This window comes from Protopterus annectens, chromosome 8.part0 (genome assembly GCF_019279795.1).
Source record: "Protopterus annectens isolate FY-2018-M chromosome 8.part0, PAN1.0, whole genome shotgun sequence".
Classification (NCBI taxonomy): domain Eukaryota; kingdom Metazoa; phylum Chordata; order Ceratodontiformes; family Protopteridae; genus Protopterus; species Protopterus annectens.
In genome coordinates, this window is record NC_056741.1 from 1,925,849,948 (window position 1) to 1,925,871,064 (window position 21,117).

Consider the following 21,117-nt stretch of genomic DNA (forward strand, 5'->3'; position numbering starts at 1 on the left):
TAATTAATGGTACGAAAATTTCCATGGCTGCTTTTGCGGACGATCTTAATATTTACTGCACGACACCTGTTTCAGATATTAAGAAAATATTAAAAGCTGTGGAAGACTTTGCAAAAATATCTAATTACAAAATAAATTTAAAAAAACTAAGGTATTCCCGTTAAACCCTTCTCGCTTTTACCATTGGTAGGTCAGGTAAATTCCGAAGAAAAAATAAAATATTTAGGGTTTTTTTCAACAGATAATAAAGACTGTTACGTAAATAATGTTAAGTTCATTTGGGAGCAGATGGTCTCTGATTTAAAAAGATGAAATAATCTGAAATTACCAATAATGGCAAAGACCTCAATTATTAAAATGAACATACTTCCCAGAATATTATATATCTTTAGAGCTACTCAAGTTCAAATTTCTAGGAAATTCTTCAAACAACTTCATACTGAATTAGCTAGATTTGTATGGGAACCTAGAAAAGTTAGGATATCTTATGACAAACTGATGACTCCAAAAAACAGGGGTGGGTTAGAACTACCGAATTTTGAAACCTATTATTTAATAATAAATGCTAATAGAATTCTAAGAGTAGTTAACTTTGATAGGTTCAATTCGAAATGGGCACCTAAGTGGTTGATTCTGAATCATAAACATGTTGCTGGACTGGGTATTAATTGTAAGGCATTACCTTTTTTAAATAAAGATACCCTTAAAATGTATGCTTTGATGGAACATATCAGAATATATATAATATCAGTACAAAGTCTGTTTAACTCACTAAATTTCTTAAAATATATGATGATTTTTCAACCATTTCATAAGAACCCGAATTTGAAAATTGGTAATCAGTTGATAGACTTTAAGAAATTCCCACTTATAAGTGACTTAACCATACCTGATTTATATTCCTTTCAAAGTATCTCAATACATGACATGCTAAGAGATGAATCTCCCTAACTCGTATTTAATTATAATAAGACAGTTATAGGACTTATCAATAAGCTATTTTAGTAATAGGAATTTCAAAATTAAAGAAGAAGATTTAAACATTTGCCTAAACTTATGGCAAACTCTAACACAGGAATGTAAATATATAACAGCCTCATATAGTTTGATGAAAGATGTGAAATACAATAACCAAATACTTTTATCCAAATACTGGAAGGAGAAACTGTTAACGATTGAAGATAGTAAAATAGTGAGAGCAATTAACTTAACTTTAAAATCAGTGTCCCTTCAAAAGTTATTATTTACTCAGTTGATGATATTTAATGCGTATTATACGCGTCTCACTTTACATAAATTTAACTAAAAAAATTCACCTAAATGCCCATATTGTACAGATCAAACGGCTGACCTTTTACACATGTTCTGGAGTTGTAAATGTAATTTTAAACTCTGGAATTCTTTGAAATTCCAACTACAAAAAATAGGATATCAACAGTCTACACTTTCTTGGGAGTTTATGATTCTGCATATTCCGCCAACTAACTTGGATAGATCCCAAAGGATCATACTCGTAAATATTTTTTTGTTAATGAATCTGTATATAGCTACAAATTGGTTGAATCTATCCCAGACTTCATGGGAAAACTTCAAGAGTGTAGCGATAAAACATATCTTAGCACACAAATTACTAATTAATGATCATAAGAAAAGTGTAAATAATACAAAAATATGGGAGCAAATCTTTAACATTGTCTTAGCTTAAGGTTCCAATCCACTTTTCTCTGGGAAGTACAGACTAATTATGGAGTTTTCTATAGATAAGCCTTATATTGATACTAGATTTTTATTTTCTTTTTCTGTAATACCTATTTAGAAGTATATATTTATGTATAATGACTCTGCAACTGTTGGAAGCATTCATGTATATATTGTAAATATGTTGTAGTATTGTATTAACATTTGGAAAAGAATAAAGAATTATTACTGAAAAAAAAAAAGGAATTACAGGCTGTTATGGCAGTGGAGCCTTTCATCATTTTTCATGTGGACAGGATCTCTCTCAGGACCAATCCATCCTTCATGCCTAAGGTGTGGTATCCAGTGTGGTTCTCAATCAGACCATGCATTTACCTACCTTCTTTCCCAATCCACAGAACAAAGGAGGGGGGGGGAATTCTGCATTCATTGGATGTACACAGAACTTAGATTTTACTTAAGCAGAACAAAACCTCACAGAAAAATCTGAACTGCTGGTGGCATTTGCTGCAGGGGCAGAGGGGAAGGCCACTTCAAAACCATTTCCAAATGGATACGCCATTGTATTCGTTTCTGCTATATGCACCATGGAAAAAACTATCCCCCAGGGGACCAGATCCCATTCCACCAGAGCTGCATCTACTTCTGCAGCCTTTCTCAGAGGTGTTCCTACCAGGGACATTCTAAAAGCTGCTACCTGGAGCTCAGTTCATACATTCACCAAGCATTACCATTTACCGCTTTTCTCTAAATCTAGAGCGGGTTTTGCCACTGCTGTTCTGCAGGGCCTTATAGCTGCTCCTAATGCTGTATAATTCCATCCACCCAACCATTGCTTTGGGAATCTACCCAAATGTAATGACTGCAACAGTGAAACACGAAGAACATAGTACAGTTGTGTACACTTAAGATAAATGTAGCTGTTCGAGTGTATTCACTGTTGCAGTCCTGGTTACCCACCCTCCTGCCCCCTGTTTTTCTTTGGCTTTACTTCTGCTTCTTCCACTATGCATAAAAGCCCTTCTGGTTTATTTGCTTTTGGGATTGGAGGTATATTTTGTGTTTTTTAATATTTGCTCCCCATTTGGGGGGCACCTGTCATCTGGGGCAAGAAAAACTGATGTAATTCCATCTGCTGCATGTTTTATACCCCTGACGACCTGACGTCATTGAAGAAGGGACAGCAACCGACGCAGGACCCAAGACTTTATTAATCAGGCCGACTGAGGACAACCTGCCAGCAGATTACCCAAATGTAATGACTGCAACAGTGAATACACTCTAACATCTACATTTATGGTAAGTGTACACAACTGTGCTTTACATTGCCCTAATCCCCCCTCCGGGGGAGTCGCCCAGGGATGCTCTTCTCCATGATTGGCCCCTCCAGTCTTTTGTATGCTCCCCCCCCCCAACTCCTCTGATATGTCAGTTTCTAAAGAAGGTCAAGAGGTCAAACACAATAATCCTCATTGTTCCATTCTGGCTTCGACAAGTCTGGTTTCCCTTCCTTTGCTCACACCTTATTTGGAAACCTTGGATTCTGGCCTCATCTCATCCAGAAGGAATGGTTTATCTGAATCTCCAGCATCTCAAGCTCATTGCATGGCTTCTCCAGTTCCCATGATTGCCAGGTATGCTTCCCTTACTTCCCCGGTTCACCAAATTATTTTGGCTCACCATAAGCCTTCAACCAGAAGACTGTACCATAAAAAATGGGTAAAATTTGCCAAATGGTGACTTGATAGTAATATTGACCCATATGCGGCACCTATAGATAGTTTTTTCAGTTTTTCTGGCCTTTCTTTGTCAGTCTGGCTCTTCAGCATCTACCATTCGGGCGCTTCTTGTTGCAGTATCTAATTTCCATGTGGGTTTTGATGGTTCATCACTTATGTCTCTCAACTTCTGTAAGACCTTTCTGAAAGGGAGCTTAATGTTAAGGCCTCCTTTTAAAGAACCCATTGCTGCATGGGATTTACCTTTGCTTCTTCAGTATCTTATTTACTCCCCTTTTGAGCCTTTGGTAACTGGTGATTTAAAGTTCTTGACCTGGAAAACTTTATTTTTGATAGCTATCATTTTAGCCAGAAGAATATCAGAAATTCAAGCCTTGTCTTGCAAACCACCCTATTTAATATTTCATAAGGACAGGTTCTCACTCAGAACTATTTCATCCTTTTTGCTGAAGGTTGTTTCATTTTCTGATATTAACCAAACCTTGCATCTACCAGTCTTTTTCGTCAATTTCTCCAATAAAGGAGAGTACCGTCTACACTTGTTAGATGTTCACAGGCAGCTATGTTTCTACTTTCATAGGAAAAAGGACATCAGAAAATCCGAACAACCGTTTATTGCCTTCTCCTCACTTTTTTTAGATAATTCAGTGTCTAAGGTTAAACAAAAAATTACTCAGTATCACCAAACACCAACAAGCCGAACCAGCAGGGCAACCAATAAACAATTGCAAGTAATCCGTAATGAATTCCAGGGAAGATGAACAGTTGTAGTAAAAAGTTACTTTATTCCGAACTAAACGAAACAACAGTATCACGAACACCCACTGGAAACCACAGCAGAAAATTATATGTTAAGCGCTTTCTCCTGGTATCAGTACCAGGCTTCAGAACATTTTTAAAAATGAGCAACCATGTGCTTAAATAACTTTTTGTAGCATCATGTGACCCCCCACATCATTAACAACAAAAGTTAATTATTACAAAAATATATTACAAATCAGTCTTTTAAATAATAAAAACCGATGTTAAAAATTATTACACCTTGGGTACATAGAGTTTACAAAATGTAATGAATTAATATGATATAATATAAAATATTAGATATATAAAATATTAATGTAAAAGAGACCTGGAACCACTCAATTTAGCGTAATTAAACTGAAGTTAAAAATTATAAAAAATATATATTCATAGGTTCATACTAGGCTATCTGCCCTGGGGCAATTATAAGCCTAGCCCGATTCTGTATGGCTTACGCCACCCCTTGATTTGAGTATACTGTGCCCTTTTTAAGGTTTAGTTTACTGTGTCTCTGTCTAATAGTGACACGGGAGTAATCCCTGGGACAAACCTACGATCCCCCATCCACCTATCGAGATTCTTCTTGAAGAGATTCAGTGAGGCTCTGCCTCACATGAACTGGAATTCTATTCCAGAGCGAAGGGAGTCTCTGGGTTATGAACCTGTCCCTCCAGCAAGTTCTATTTATTTCTGTGCTGAGGTTCAAGTCCCTCGAGCATGTGGCTCTAAGGGATTTAGATTTACTGAGGTGTAGCTTGTCCATTAATTCTGGATTTGACATAGCTTTGTACGTCAGGCATAGATCGCCTCGAAGTAGGCGGTATGCAACTGAGTAGAGCTGGAGTTTTTTTAACCGAGCAGCATATGGCATCTGTTTGAGACCCACACAATAGTTCACTCTGGAAGTCCAAATGAGGGTGAGACCAATAGACAGTTAGCAGTCCAAACAATTCTGTTGTAAACTGATAAATATGACCACTGGAAAGGTTAAAATTGTAGGTGTATCTGTTTGAGACCCTTGATCCTCTTGGTGAGATACTTTTGGGGTCTTTCTAATTGCTGCAGGTGTCGGGTAAGGTACATCGCAAAAGGGGCATTGTATTCTATGATGGGCCTGATGAGGGATGAATAAAGGGGCACGATTACCTCTCTTGATCTAGATGTGAAACCCTTCGTGATGAGGTGGGCTATGTAGAAAGTCTTTCTAACCACTTTGGCAATGTGGTTTTCAAAGGAGAGATTGCTATGAACTTGGGTCCCCAGGTCCCCAATAACTTTCTCTGTACTTAATGGGTTTCCGCCTGTGGAAATTTGTGGGCACATTGTTTTTGCCAAAGGGTATGACTATACATTTTTTGGCATTTAGCTTTAAACCATGGCGCTGGCACCAGTTATCTGTCTGTGAGATCTTTTTGAAGAATGTTTGTGTCAGCTGGAGTGTTGATTATGGCGCCCAGTTTGCAGTCATCTGCGGACTTGGTGAGCCATAGTCCTCCCACGTTTGCCTGTACCTCGGAAAAGTATATACCGAACAAGAGTGGTCCCAGGACAGAACCCTGTGGGATGCCACTTGTGACCGGTTTCGAGTCTGACATGGCTCCAGCAACTCTCACTCTGTGGGTTCTGTCTTTGAGCCAGTTTGCGACCCATCTTGTGACATAAGGGTTTATATCTAAGCTGGATTGCTTATCTATGATGCCCGAGTGGGGTATTGTGTCAAATGCCTTTGCAAGATCCAGATAGGCTGTGTGGACTACCTTCCCTTCATCTATGGCTTTGGTGACTGTTTCAAAGAAGTCAACCAGGTTCAAAAGGCAGGATCTGCCCTTGACAAAGCCAAACTGGGTAGGATCCTAGTGTCTGTAGGTCCCCAATGTCTTTGTTTATGAGCTCCATGATGATCCTCTCCATAGCCTTGCAGACTAAGATAGTCAGGCTTATGGGGCGATAGTTTCCAGGGTCCGTAGAGGCTCCACCTTTGTGGAGTGGGACCACTGTTGCTGTACGCCATTCTGTGGGCACATCCTGTAGTGAGGCTGAGATTGTACAGCTATTTTATTTGAGGGATTAGTTACTCTTGGAATTCATGTAGGGCGCAACCTGGGACGCCATCTGGTCCCATGGAAGCAGTGTTTTTTGCTTTGGAGAGGGCAGTCTTCACCTGAGCATCAGAGATGTTTGGGAGGCAGCCCTCTGCCGGGATAGATACTCGCTCTTTTAGGGGGGGAGGGGGTGGAGAAGTTTGCACTGAACCTGTCTGCCAGGATATTGGCGATGTCTGTGGGTTCAGTGTATTTTTTTGTTGTCTAGAATCAACTCAGAACAAGTCTGGGAGTTGCATTCCAGGTTTCTTAACATAACTGAAAAAAGCCTTATGATTGTCTTTGGTGTCCTGTGCAATTTTTCTCTCGAAGCTGGCCTTGGAGGATTTTGAGGGATCGTAATTTTTTGCTAGTATTGATCAGAGATGCCTTCCCTATTAGGGATTTTGCTCTATCATGTAGTATCTTCCTCCTTCTGTTGTACAGTTTATTTATGGCAGGGGTCCACCAGACTGGACGCTTGCCTTTGGATGATTAGGTCTTGGTTTTGTTTGGGATAGCATGATCCATGCATTCCTGGAGATGTCCGTAGAATGCATTTATATAGGATTCTGCAGTTTGGGCCGTAGTTTCCACTGGCCCTGGGGCCTTGAAGGATTCCACTTCGGTTTTGAGAAGTGAGAAGTTCGCTTTTGAGAAGTTTTTCACTGTGGTTTTCTGGGCTGGGGGTGGGGTCGGGATGTGGACATCCAGTGAAATTAATTTATGGTCTGATCTTACCAATGAGTTATATACTTCTGGTGTGGAGCATAGAGTCCCCATGTTGGTAATGATCAGGTCTAGTATGTTGTCCCCTCTTGTGTGAGTGGTGACTAGTTGTTCCATAGCATTTGAGTTTATAATTTCCAGGAACCTTTGGGCTAAGATGCTGGGGCTTGAGTAGTGCTCCCAGTCAATGTTTGGGTAGTTGAAGTTGCCCAATATAATGGTGTTCGGAGAGATCTTCATGTTCTCCAATGTTTTCAGGAAAGCCGAGTGGGATTCCTGACTTTGAGAGGGTGGGTCTGTAGGATGCTATAAACTGAAAAGCAGTCTTGCCCACTGTTAATTGCACATGGATGGTCTCCGATACTTCGTGCAATGCCACTAACCTGGAGGTGTGGATATCCTTGATAAATATGGAAACTCCCCCTCCTTTTGTGGTTCGGTCCGGGTTTTGGGGCCGAAAAGCATGATATGAGGTATAGCCTGGTAGTGCTGGGGTGCTCTCTGGAGCCTTGAACCAGGTTTCTGTCACTGCACAGATATCTATGTTCTCCATACTGAGGAGAGCTTCGAGTGTGTGCATCTTGAGGTTAAGACTTCTGGCGTTTAGCAGAATTACCCTTAGTTTCTTGTTCCTTGTGCTGTCTATGGGGGTGGGTTTGACTTTTGAGCCTTGCCTAAAAAAGGCACTATGGGGGTGGCAAGAGCCTTTGCCAATATCCGAAAGCCCAGTGGTGACAGGTGCAAGCTTGTCGAGCATGTCATCCTAGGCTGATAGACACTGGATCCCCTTTGAATGACACCAAAATTTTAGCCAATTGTTAAAATCGATCATTTTGTCTTTATACTGTGGCATCATTCTAGATGAGGGTAAGATGCTGCTCAAGGTCAGGGTCATACCAGCCTGGGCTACATGATCAGAGAGCTCCTCTGTCTCTCCATGTAGTCCAGGGAGGTACGTCTCAGGTCATTCACACCAGCATGTACAATGACTGAGTCATATTTGTATTTGCTTTGGAGTGACCTGAGTGCTTGCGTTACGTGGCGGATCCTAGCACCAGACAGGCAGCTCACCGTGACCTTCTCTTTATTCAGCCTGGTTATATTATTTCCTATGTAATGTTACAAACTAAAAAATAAAATAAAGAATATATAAAACAAATAAACATCATTCCTTACCAAAGACCATACTCCTAAAAGTGTGTTAAATAGAAAAGGGTACCCTTTCCTTCCTACAATCTAGCAGCTCTTAATTTGAGAACACTACTAATATTTATATTGTCATTTAACCCTGGAGTCTTTCCTGTATCTAACTTCTTATTTTATTTTTGTAATAATTAACTTTTGTGGTTAATGATGTGGGGGGGTCACATGATGCTACGCAAAGTTATTTAAGCACATGGTTGCTCATTTTTAAAAATGTTCTGAAGCCTGGTACTGATACCAGGAGAAAGCGCTTAACATATAATTTTCTACTGTGGTTTCCAGTGGGTGTTCGTGATACTGTTTCATTTAGTTCGGAATAAAGTAACTTTTTACTACAACTGTTCGTCTTCCCTGGAATTCATTACGGATTACTTGCAATTGTTTATTGGTTGCCCTGCTGGTTCGGCTTGTTGGTTTTCAGTGTCTAAGGTTGCCTTAGCTAAATAGCTTACTGTCACCTTTATCACTCAAAGGGACTTACCCACCACGTACTGTGAAAGCTCATTCAACTAGAGATGTAGCAACTTCTGCAGTTTTTCATGCCAGAGCTTCCTTAGACGACATTTGTGCAGCAGCTATTTGGGCATCTCCTCATAACTTTATTACTCGTTACAAATTGAACCAAGTCTCTTGGGGACATGCAACATTTGGTTCGATGGTGCTCAAGAATATTCTGAGACACCTCCCAAGATTCAGGTAGCTAGGGACTGTGTCCCACAGTCAAGGATTACATGAATATTGACAACATCAGATAAAGAAGTTGTCTTACCATAACAATCCGTCTGTGTTGTCTATCTTCACTAATCCTTGACATCCCCCCTACTTCCCCTGCCTAAGATTCTTAGTCAACCAAATATTCCCAAAGACTGGCTTCATAACAGGGGCACAGATTTGGTCTCTTTCTTGTTTGCCTGTCATTATTATAGGCAAACTGGTAATTTAGGGAGTAGCACTATGGGTAGAGCCTAGCTCGAGGGTTTTGGGAGGCACTAGCTGAAGAAAAACATTAGTCAGTTCCAAGGCTCGGAAACGAGCACACAGTTAAAGATTAGTGAAGATCGACAACACAGATGGAACGTTATGGTAAGACGCAACTTTTTTCTTGCAGTGCATTATGGCTAAAGGGGGTGGGGGCCATAACCCGGAAAAGTTTCAGATGCCAGATTGCCTGGCATTTGGCTTTAGTTCTGTTGTTGAGAGATAGACCTGCTTATCCAGGTCATTCTAAGTACATACCTTTTAATTTGTTTGAGTGTTCTTATTTTTCACGTTTGGTATTGAGTAGCATTTTGCCAGGACTGTTTTGGATGTAAGTGGGCACCCCTATCCTACTTGCACTGGGTTTGAAAGAGTGGTAAATATGAAAAGTGTGACACTATGAAATATGGGGGTTGCTAGATGGGTACATCATCCCCCACCAACTACCCTCATCTCATTCTTTCATGTTTGTCTTAGAGAACCATTAATTGGCCTGATCCTTAGAGGGAGAGGTGAAGGATGTCACCTCTAAAGCAGGATTGGAAATCATGTCTCTCCCACTGTGGGGTGCATGCATTATTTTTTGATGGATGCCGCCTGTTGAGGAAGTTGTTTTCTGTAAATCATGGTACCCTCTTTAGTGAGGCAGGGTCTTGCTTAAAATATGAAGCTTTAATGCATTTGTCCTGTGAAGTGTGCTGCTACATCACTCAGTATCTCATAGTATAATTCATTGCATTATTCACTTCCACATGAGCAGTGGCAAGGGTAAAATTGTCAAAACTGGCCTTGATGAGAGTAACTGTTAATGGTGTTAAGTTGGATGAGTCATGAATTGTATCTGTGATCACCAGTATTAATGGGATTGCTATCAGAGGGACTGTTAACCTTAAGAGTTTTCTGATCCTGTAAGTGTGACTCTATGTAGTGGCATTGTCAACTTAGAAGCTCCAACTGCAAGTTTTTTATTTTTTTTTTTTTTAGGACGATGAGTGTTTCTTACTCTAAATCCTTGATTGGCAAGTTTTTGCTTTTTAAGATTTATGAAAAAGTGGTTACTGACTGAGGACTTCGGGTACTTTTTTCTTTAATATTTTGATATATTTACACCACTCTCGAAGGCTGTCATTTTGGGCAAATTGTCTTGAATTATTGAAGTGGTTGGAAAAGGAGAATTTTTCATATACCTGTGTACCTCTACCATGAGATGGAGAAAGAGCTTTTGGTATGATGTGGTTGCTGACAAGTAACTTTCGGTTGTGTAAGGTGGCCATCCTCTGTTAGACAATTTGAAGTGACTGTCTTTAGGGCCAAACTGCATTAGATTAGTTGGTAATTTTAAACTGAGTCTGTACAAACTAGGAGAAATGTGCAGCTCGTTTATATCTGTCAGTACGAAGTGTTACTGATGGTAAAAACTGTTAGATTGCCAATAAATGACAGTCCCATGCTAGCAAATGTTGGTAAGAGGGACTAGTTTGTGATTTCTCAATGGTAATGCATTAAGGTGTTGCACTTGCTAGCAGTCTGCAGCATGGTTTCCCCACAGCTGTGCTGTCTGTGGTTTCCTCTGAAGGTGGCTTGGTTGAGTCTAGAATATCGTATATCCTTAGGTGTAACTGACAGAGCAATTTGCCAGTCTGGGCATAGACTTTAAAGACGGAATTACCAGTACCTTTGATTCCAGGGGTAGCAGACGAGCTGCCTTCTGTTACAAATATGAAAAGTGTTATTTATATTTATAGCCCTACTGAACAGACTACTTACAGTGGAAATGAGGAAAACCTCTGCAAGAAATGTATCTGAACTGTTGACATGTTATTCGGTTCTTGGATATTTTGCAAATATCGCATTGTAGATGTTGAGTGCATTCTCTTGCTTTCTGAAAGAACGCATATTCATAATTTGCCTTGGCTTACATCAATGTAGATTGCCCTTTCTTTTTAGACAAAAATAGGTTGTGTAGATGTTGAAAAATCATGGTATTTAAGTCTGAGCAAGATTTGAGTGCCGTATTTCAGAAATCATGAAATAAAATAAAGTTCATGTACATTGTAGAACAAACATTGTGGTGCATAACTCCTTAACAGGGTTTGGCAGTCCCATTTGACATTCGTTGGTGGGGTATTTGGGAAAATTAGTACTAGTATCACCTTAATTTAAGGTTTTCTATGTCCCAGGAGTCCAGACAGTTCCTTATTTTAGTTCTGGTAAGCAGCTAATCTGACTGCAAATAAACAACTTCAATCTTTTCTTGGTAAAGAAACCACATGGATCTTTTTAATGTATGTATAAAGTTTATAATTATCTGTTTTATAAAAATAACACTAACTTCAACTAATAAACCCAAAAAAATGAGGCTGAAAAGTAAAATCCACACATGATTTAATGTTAGCGCTTTTGTACACACCATGTCTGAAGAAGTGCATATTATTGGTGTGTACGAAAGCGCTAACATTAAATAGTGTGTGGATTTTACTTTTCACCCTCATTTTTTTGGAATTCTGTTTTATGCCATCTTCTTAGTACTTTAAATATCTATCTTCTGCATTGTTTTCTTTAGGTTTCTGTTCATGTATCCTAGCGGGAAATGATTTTGATGATGCTTGTCCTCTCCTCTGACCATGCCTTTTTTTTATAGTGGGTGTTTTTTCCCCTCTGATTTTATAGCTGGACGTAGTGTGACTTCAGTAATCGATGAATTTGAAAAGCTGCATGAATCTTCCACATCACTGTGTTCTGTAACATGTGCCTCCATGAAGCAAGTTAATAAAAATGTTACAGACCGCTTCCTGAATGAGCTGCAGACGCCTCCCAGCTTGTCTAAAATTAGCCGCATCCGTAAGGTAAGCCTTGGAAACTTCTGATGTTGGGCTGTTTTGTTTGTGCAAGAAGTTTAGTTGAGTAGTAGAGATTTGTTGCCATTGTACTACAAAGTAGTTTGGACCTGCACCCCCCCCCCTCCACCCAATGCTTAGCAGCATTTGCTGGCTGAAGTTACTTACAGTGGATCCTATAGGTTGGTACTATGCTATCAGCCCTACTGCCTATACAAGCCTAGCCATAACAATTCCCTGGATATTTCTTCCCACAATATTTACTTCCCTGGACCCCTTTCTAGCAGGGCAACTGTCGTGATCCCTGGGGTGAATTTCCCATCTCCCATCCAATCGTCAAGGTTCCTTTTGAAGAGGGCCAAAGAGGCGCTCTGCTTGACATGTATGGGCAGTCTATTCCATTGTCTGGGGAGTCTCTTGGTCAAGAACCTATCCCGCCAGCATGTTTTGTTCATTGTGATCACAAGGTTTAGATCCCTGGAGCGTGTGGCTCTGAGGGATGTCTAAGTGTAGCATGTCCAACAGCTCTGGGTTTGACATGGCCTTGTATATTAAGCAGAGATCACCTCTGAGTAGACTATATGCGACAGAGTATAGCTGGAGTTTGTTTTAGATGGTCAGCATAGGACATCTGCTTTAGGCCTGTGATTTTTTTTTTAGAGAGGTATTTCTGCGGCCTTTCCAGTTGTTGCAGATATCTTGAGAGGTGCATACCAAATGGGGCGTTTTATTCTATAATTGATCTAATGAGGGATGAGTACAGTGGGACAATGATCTCCTTTTTTCTTGATGAAAAGCTCTTAGTGATGTGTGCCACATAGAAGGATTTCCTGACTGTTGTGGCGATGTGGTTATTGAAGGTGAGACCACTGTCCACCTGTGTCCCCAAGTCTCTTATCACACTTTTGGTGTTTAGTGTACTGCCACCTATGTGGTAATTTTACGGGTACAGTTTCTTTTCCCCAAAGGGGATAACTATACATTTCTTGGCACTGAGCTTGAGCCCATGGCTCTGGCACCAAACATCTGTTTCTGTAAGGCCCTTTTGTAGAATATCCACATCATTTGCGGATTTGGTAATAGCTCCCAGTTTGCAGTTATCTGCAAACTTTGTTAGCCAGAGTCCCTTAGTGTTGGCCTGTACTTCAGAGAAGTAGATGCCAAACAAGAGCGGTCCCAGGACTGAACCCTGAGGTACTCCACTTGTCTGGAGCTGGATTTGGAGTCCACTACTTTTAAAGTGTGCGTTCTGTCAGTAAGTCAGTTGGCAACCCCCCGAGTGACGTAGGGATTAATGCCCAGCTTAGTAAGTTTAATTATGATTCCAGAGTGGGGGATGGTGTCTAAGGCCTTGTCGAGGTCCAGGTAGGCTGTGTGGACTGCCTTACCCTTGTTGACAGCTCTGGAGACTAATTTGAAGAAGTTAATCAGGTTCAGGAGACAAATCGGCCCTTCACGAGCCCAAACTGGGTGGGGTCCAGTGTTTTAAGGTTGCTAATGTCTTTGTTTATAAGTTCCATGATATGTTCCATGGCCTTGCAGATTAGGCTTGTCAGACTGATGGAGCAGTAGTTCCCAGGATCCAAGGTGGATCCCCCTTGTGGAGTTGGGATAACTGTAGCTGTGCACCACTCAGTGGGCACAAAGCTTGCGATGAGGCTATAATTAAACATGACACAGGCAAGTGCCAGTTAATTTTGTAGTTCATGTACACAGCCTGGGATGTCTAGTCCCATGGATGCTGTATTCTTAGCTTTGGAGAGTGCGGTTTTTACCTGTGTGGCTGTTACCGGAATTTGGCAATCTTTCAGTGTTGAGATGAGCCCTTTAGGGAGTGAGAGGGGGGTGAAGATGTTACTGAACCAATCTGCCAGGATATTGGGAATATCCTTGGGATCAGTATATTTAATGCCATTCTGTTGTAGCTCAGAGCAGAACTGAGCATTGTCATTTAGATTCTTGACATAGCTATAGAATGCCTTGTGGTTGTCTTTGGAATCTTTGGCAATTTTATTTTCATAATTAGCTTTGAAGGATTTTGAGGGATCTCAGCTTCTTACTGCAGCTGGTAAGGGAGTTTTTGCATCCTGGTATTTTCCTTTTTTCTGCAACAGTTTCTTCCTTTTGTTGTAAAGTTTGTTTATGGCAGGGGGACCACCAGATTGTTTTCCTTTTTTTGGAGGAGAGCACCTTGATTCTGTTTGGGATGGCATGATTCATGCACGAGTGGATGTGCTCGTACAGTGCTTTAGTGTAGGATTCAGCAGTCGAACTTTCAGTTCCCGTCTGCATGGGTGTCATGAAGTTTGTCACTTCTGACTTGAGTTGCATGAAGTTGGCTTTGGAGAAGTTTTTTACGGAGGTTTCCTTATTGGGGGGAGGGATGTGGATGTCAAGGGTGATTAGCTTATGGTCAGACCTAACCAACGAGGGGGTGACCATCGGTGTGGAGCATCGATTTCCCATGTTGGTAATGACCAGATCTAGGATACTGGAGCCCCTGGTGGTATTATGGATTAGCTGATCCAGGGCGTTGGAATTTATGAATTCCAAGAACCGTTGGGCAGAGGTGTTGGTACATCCGTAGTTTTTCCAGTTAATGGCAGGGTAGTTGAAATCGCCCAGTATTAGGGTGTTTGGTTGCATCTTAATATTTTCCAGTATGTTTAGAAAGGTGTAGTTAGAAACTTGGGGCATGGTGGGGATTCTGTAGCAAGCTACAATTTGGATTGCAGTCTTACCTAGTGTTAGTTGCACCTGGAAAACTTCAGACGCATTGTGTTGGGCAACTAGCCTGGTGGTGTTAATATCCTTGGTGAATATGGACACTCCTCCACCTTTAGTGTTTTGGTCCTGGTTTGGTGGCTGAAAAGTGTGGTAAAAGTTGTAACCTGGTATTGCAGGGGCGCTCTCTGGAGCCTTGAACCAGGTCTCCGTTACTGCACAGATATTGATGATCTCAATTTTTAGGAGCGTTTCGAGAGAGTGCATTTTGAGGTTTAGACTTCTAGCATTACCTTCAGATTTTGCATGCTTGTACCTGTAATGGTGGTGGGTTTGTCCTTTGAACTTTGCCTAAAAAAGGCATTATAGGGGTGGCAAGAGCCTTAGCCAGTAACCTGAATCCCAGGGGCGACAGGTGCAGACCATCTCTGGCACGACATCGTGGTCCGTCAATCATGTTGTCCCAGGCAGACAGATACTGAATCCCCTTTAAATGACACCAGAAGCTTAGCCAATTGTTGAAGTCAATCATTTTGTCCTTATACTGTGGTATCATTCTGGGCGAAGGCAGGGTGCTACTCAGGGCTAGGGTCATACCTGCCTGGGCAACATGATCCGAGAGCTCTTCCATGTACGTTTCTTATTACACTTGGATAGTGCTGCATACAACCTCCAACATCCTATACATAGTCAAAAGGCTTCTCAGTGTTTTGTGAACTGCAAATACATGCTATCATCACATGAAGAAATTTTTTGTAACAGCATGATTCCCCTACAATGGATTTGGTCCTCTGCTTTCTGGGACTCTACATGAATGCAAGGCACAGGCCTCAAGCAGGAGCTTTCCACCTGCTGTATCAGGACTTAATGAATGCTTTCACTTCGTCATCTTTGGGGAAAGTCATGGAAACAAGAAGCTGTAACATTTGCTTGTTTGCTTCATGTGCTGTTTGCCTGGGTAGTGATGATCTTCGTGTTTCACTGTTGCAGTCATTACATTTGGGTAGTTTCTGGCAGGTTGCTCTCATTCGGCCTGAGTAACAAAGGTTTGGGTCCTGCGTCTGTTGCTGTCTCCTCTTCCATGACGTCAGGTCATCAGGGGTATAAAACATGCAGCCGACGCCATTTTATTCAGTCCTGCCGCATGGTGCCCGAAGCAGTACGCAAGTGCTGGTTGGCCGACTCCTGATATTTTCGCATTCGAGTTTCAGAACCGAAGTTTTCAACTAAAGCTAAGTACCCCATTTAGGAAACCTTTTCTTGCTCCTTACCGATGTCAGTAAAAGTTAATGATTGCATTACTTGTGGGAAGCAAATACCTCATAAGGATACCTCATAAGGATTTTCATTTCTACTGTATCCCTTGCCTAGGCCCAGATCTTAACGTGTCTTGCTGTTGGTTTTGTGCTAGATTTAATCAATGCACTATTAAGCGTTGGTACATTTTTGCTTCAGAATATTTTGGATCCAGATTTAATTATCCTGAAATGTCTGTTTGCAATCCGACTACCGGAGGTCACACAAAACACAATGAAAGAGACAGACCATCGAGGTCCAAAACCGATGAAGCTTCTCCTAAGCCAGTCGGCGGTTCGCCTGTACTCAGTGAGGTCCTTTTGCAGCCCCTGATACCTGCTACTTTTGAGTTAAAGGCCTCTACCGAGACCCAAGCGGAGTCCAGTATGCCGCGAGATTCTTAGAGTATTGAACCCGCAGATGTTTCCCCCTTGGATGGGCCTGGAGCTGCTGAGCAGGGACCGGCTTCTGAGGGTGTTTTCAGGCCTCAACATTTTTACATAAAACAGATGCCACCTTCAAAAACTAGATCAAAAACCGTTTCTAAGTCTAAAAAAATCTTGATCAGGGGTTCCCAACCCAACCCCACCCCCCTGCTAAGAGGCCTAGGCAAGACACTGATTATGAATCTTCAGATCAGGTTTCCATTTCTTCTGATCAGGAATTTTGTATTCCTCCCTATGAGGAGTCATATGCAGAGGACCCCATCCCATCTGCATCTCTCCTCCTGAGGATTATTCTTTTGGTGAAACCTTGCATACTTTAAGGGAACATTTTTATTGGGAGAGTCAGGATTTCTCTGAATCAAAACAGAGGCTTAGGGATTTCCTTCTCCTTCCTCAGTATAGGCCTTTGGCTATACCTCTTGTATTAGATATTGTTGATGTGTTTTCAGAATCAAGGCTGGCTCCTGATTCTTTACCTCCTGTTCCTAGTAAGCCAGACAGATATTACAGGGTTCCTGACTCCCACAAATTTCTATTCAAAAATCCTGCTGCTGACCCTGAGACTATATCTCAGGCTTCCAAAGGTGTAAAGGCATCTACAGCCAAAAATCCTATCCCCTCTGATAGAGACTCCAGGGAGCTGGATAGATGGGGAAAGAAGGTTTATACGTCTGCAACCTTGGCAATTAGGGCCGTAAATTGCCAATTTCCTGTGCTTAAATATCAACTGTGCTGTCTTCGATAGTCTCAGCACCGACTTCATCTTTTACTGCACCGAAGGCGGTTCTGACAATCCCTTTGGAACAGATTATAACCTTGACTCAGAGTGCCTCCTCGACACCAAGTCCATTCTCGGCGCTGTTAATTCCTCTACTGCCTGTTTCCAAGTTAGTCTTTGGTGCTGACAACTCAAACACCACGCACCCAGTACTCCCCCTCATTGGACCCGTTCTTAGGCCAGACCTATAGCCCTTTTCTGGACCGGCCTGACTCCCCTTCGGGAGTGTCTGTAAGGCCCACCCGGAGTCTATCTGAATTCGATGTGGTGCGCCTGCTCGACCAGCTGTTGACAGTCAGAGGGATAAACATTCCTAAGACTCATCCCACTTCGGGGTTTGGATCTACTACTCCCAGGACTCCCACTTATACTCCTCCCTCAGATCCATCGGATGTTCATCGTGTTTCACTGTTGCAGTAATGACTGTAGGGTTCTCCCCTGCTGGCAGGCAGCCCTCGGTCAGCCAGAATCCCAAAGTCTGGGTCCGGCGTCGGCTGTTCAACCATGCTCCCTGACGTCCGAGCGCCAGGAGTACAAAGCTGACAGCTGATGCCATCTTCTCCAGTCTTTCTTGCTGTGCGGTGATAGCAGTTCGCAAGTGCCGGTCGGCTGACTCCTGATGAATTTTACTGATATACTTCAATCCGAAGATTTTTTCTTCTCCACTCAAAGCCACGGGGTGTTGGGGAAACTTTTTTCTTGCTCCACTCAGATGTCAGAAAAAGTTAATAATTGTATTTCATGTGGGAAGCAAATACCTCCTAAGGATTTTCATTCTTATTGTATTCCTTGCTTGGGCCCTGACCACGACGTAGCTAGTTGTCAGTTTTGTGCTAGATTCAATCAACGTACTATTAAGCGAAGGTACGATTTTGCCTTTCATTACTTCGGTAGGCGCTTTAATTACAAAATGTCATCGGATACGGTTCCGGCTACCGGAGTTCACAAACGTCGCAAGGATAAAGACAGGCCTCCGAGGTCCAAATCTGATGATAGCGCACAACCGGAGCCAGCTTCAGGTTCGGCCGTCGTCAGTGAGGCGCTTTTGCAGCCCCTGTCGTCGGCCATTTCAGAACAGACGGCCAAAATGGACTCTCATGAGGAGCCATCCAGGCCTTCAAATATTCCTGTTACATGACCTTCGGATGGGTCCGGAGCCACTGTGTAGGTACCGGCTTCCGAAGGAGTTTTCAGGCCTACTCAGCTACTAATAAAGGCAAAGACAAAAGCAAAGACTCCTACAAAATCAAAGACTTCTACACAGGCCTCTTCTGAACCAGCTCCCAAGTCACAGAAACAGTTACTCAAGATGGCGGAGGATTTACTTACTATGATTAGGGGTTCTCATCCCCCTCCAGACAAAAGGCCTAGGCAGGATATCTCTTATGATTCCTGTGATCAGGCTTCTGTTTCCTCTGTTTCTTCTTCCGATCAGGAATATTCTTTCCCTCCTTATGAGGACTTTGATGCTGAAGAATCCATTCCTTCAGCTTCTCCCCCTGAAGATTTTTCTTTTGGGGAAACTTTGCATGAAATGAGGGAACATTTCCACTGGGAAGGACAGGAGTATTCGGAATCCAAGAAAAGACTGAGGGAATTTCTTCTTCCCCAACATAGACCCCTGGCTATTCCTCCTGTTTTGGATATTGTGGATGATGCCTTTTCGGAGGCTAACTTAACCCCTGGCTCTTTTCCTCCTGCTCCTGTTAAGCCTGATAGATATTACAGGGTTCCTGATTCCCATCAGTTTTTATACAAGAACCCTTCTGCTGACCCTGAAACCATTTCTCAGGGTCCTAAGGGAGCTAAGGCCGCTTCTGCCAAAAATCCTATTCCTACTGAAAAGGATTCTCGATCCTTAGAAAGATGGGGCAAAAAGGTGTACACTTCTGCTACTTTGTCCATTAGGGCTTTAAACTGTCAGTTTCATATGTTTAAATACCAGCAATTTCTTCTGTCTGCCTTAAAACAAAAGCTTACTTCCATTTCTGCCTGTGCAGATAAGGAATTACATGACTTACTGCATGCCACTGAACAGGTTGGGAAGCATGGTTTATACTGTGGATTTGATGCCTTGGAGGCTTCTTGTAGGGCTGTGGCCTCTGGCACAGTCATTAGAAGGCATGCATGGCTAAAGGAACAAAATTTACCTGAACAAGTAAAGGCTAAATTATTGGATGCTCCTGTTCAGCATAATGTTTTGTTTGGATCAAAAGCTGAAGAGGTGATTAAAAAGATGGAGGATAAGGCGAAATCCATGCAAACAGTTAAAGATTTATTACAAGTACAGCCTCCTAGATTTAGCAGGAATTGGTCTTCTAAAAATTGGTCCTTTCCCTCTCCAGACAGGCCTCAGAGGGGTAGATATAGACGTTCCAGAGGGAGGCCTCAAACAAGCTGCTTATAGACCAAGACAGTGGACTGCTCCCACTCCGAGGAGAGGACAGGTCACAATCTCAAAGGAAACAAACTCAATGACTCCCTCTGTTGGGCTACAGGAACTTCTTGCCTGGAAGCCCCTCAGAGGAAAACTCTCTCTCTTTTATCAGAATTGGACTCTAATAACCCAAGACAAATGGGTTTTGGATGTGGTTTTAAGAGGTTACAAATTCCATTTTCACACCTTGCCAAGCGGATGGCCAGACCTTCCAAAACATCAATGGACGGAGGCCTTAAACCAGGTGGAAGCTCTTTTGGCTATGAATGCCATAGAACTGGTTCCTCTTTCAGAGATGGGAAAAGGTTTTTATTCAAGGCTCTTTCTAGTCCCAAGGAAGCAAAACTCATGGAGACCCATTCTGGATCTGTCGGTCTTGAACACCTTTCTAGAAATTCCAAAATTCAAGATGCTTACTCTTCAGCAGCTACTTCCAATGCTGTCCAAAAATGCATGGATGGTAACTTTGGGTTTAAAGGAGGCATATTTATACATTCCCATCAGGCAGGATCGCAGGAAATACCTCAGGTTCAAAGCCGGATCGAGGCACTTTCAATTCTCTGTGCTGCCCTTTGGATTATCTACTGCATCCAGGGTCTTCACCAAATGCCTGGCTCCAGTAGTAGCTTACTGCAGACTCAAGGGAATTCAAATTTACCCTTATCTGGACGATTGTCTAATTCAGGCAGACAGCAAGGATGTCTTACTCCACCATCTAGAATTTGTACAGAACCTCTTCAAGTTCCTGGGATTCTCTGTAAACATAAAAAAGTCAAATTTGACACCATCACAACAGATAACTTTTCTGGGTGCACTTCTAAACACCACAACCCAGATGGCATTTCTGACATCCGAAAAACAGTTACAGCTGGCTTCAACTTTCAGAACCTTGGCAACTTTAACTCATCTATCTGCAAGGAAATTCCTGCAGGCTTTGGGTTACATGACCTCCTGCATCCTTCTCGTACCATATGCAAGACTACACATGAGGAAAATACAGTGGTACCTAAAAAGTGTATGGTCTCAGCATTACCACAGTTTAGACATACTGATCTCCGTCCTTCCTTGCCTTCAAAAGGAATTTCTTTGGTGGTCCAGGGCATATGCTCTAAACAAAGGGGAAGCCCTTCCGTCTGTCTCCTGCCTCTCAGATTCTAACCACGGACGCCTCGGATTATGCTTGGGGAGCCCATTTTCAGGGCAATTGTTTGCAGGGCCTTTGGACAAAGGATCAGAAGCACCTGCATATCAATTTAAAGGAAATGTTAGAAATTCAGAAAGCTCTATTGGCCTTCAGGAATCTTTTACAACCAGGACAACTGTTAATACGGACAGACAACACCACAGTTATGTGGTACATAAACAAGCAA

The 21,117-nt window shown here is 42.1% G+C and overlaps 1 protein-coding gene across 4 annotated transcripts in view; it reads left to right on the top strand.

Moving 5' to 3' along the window:
• The window catches only part of LOC122809727 (anillin-like), a 1,124,352-nt gene that overhangs the window by 409,487 nt on the left and 693,748 nt on the right, over positions 1-21,117 (top strand). For all 4 annotated transcript variants that reach the window (XM_044081431.1, XM_044081433.1, XM_044081432.1 and 1 more), the window contains exon 6: positions 11,900-12,075. In XM_044081431.1, coding sequence (XP_043937366.1) covers positions 11,900-12,075 — 176 coding nt within the window. The remainder of the gene's footprint in view (positions 1-11,899; positions 12,076-21,117) is intronic.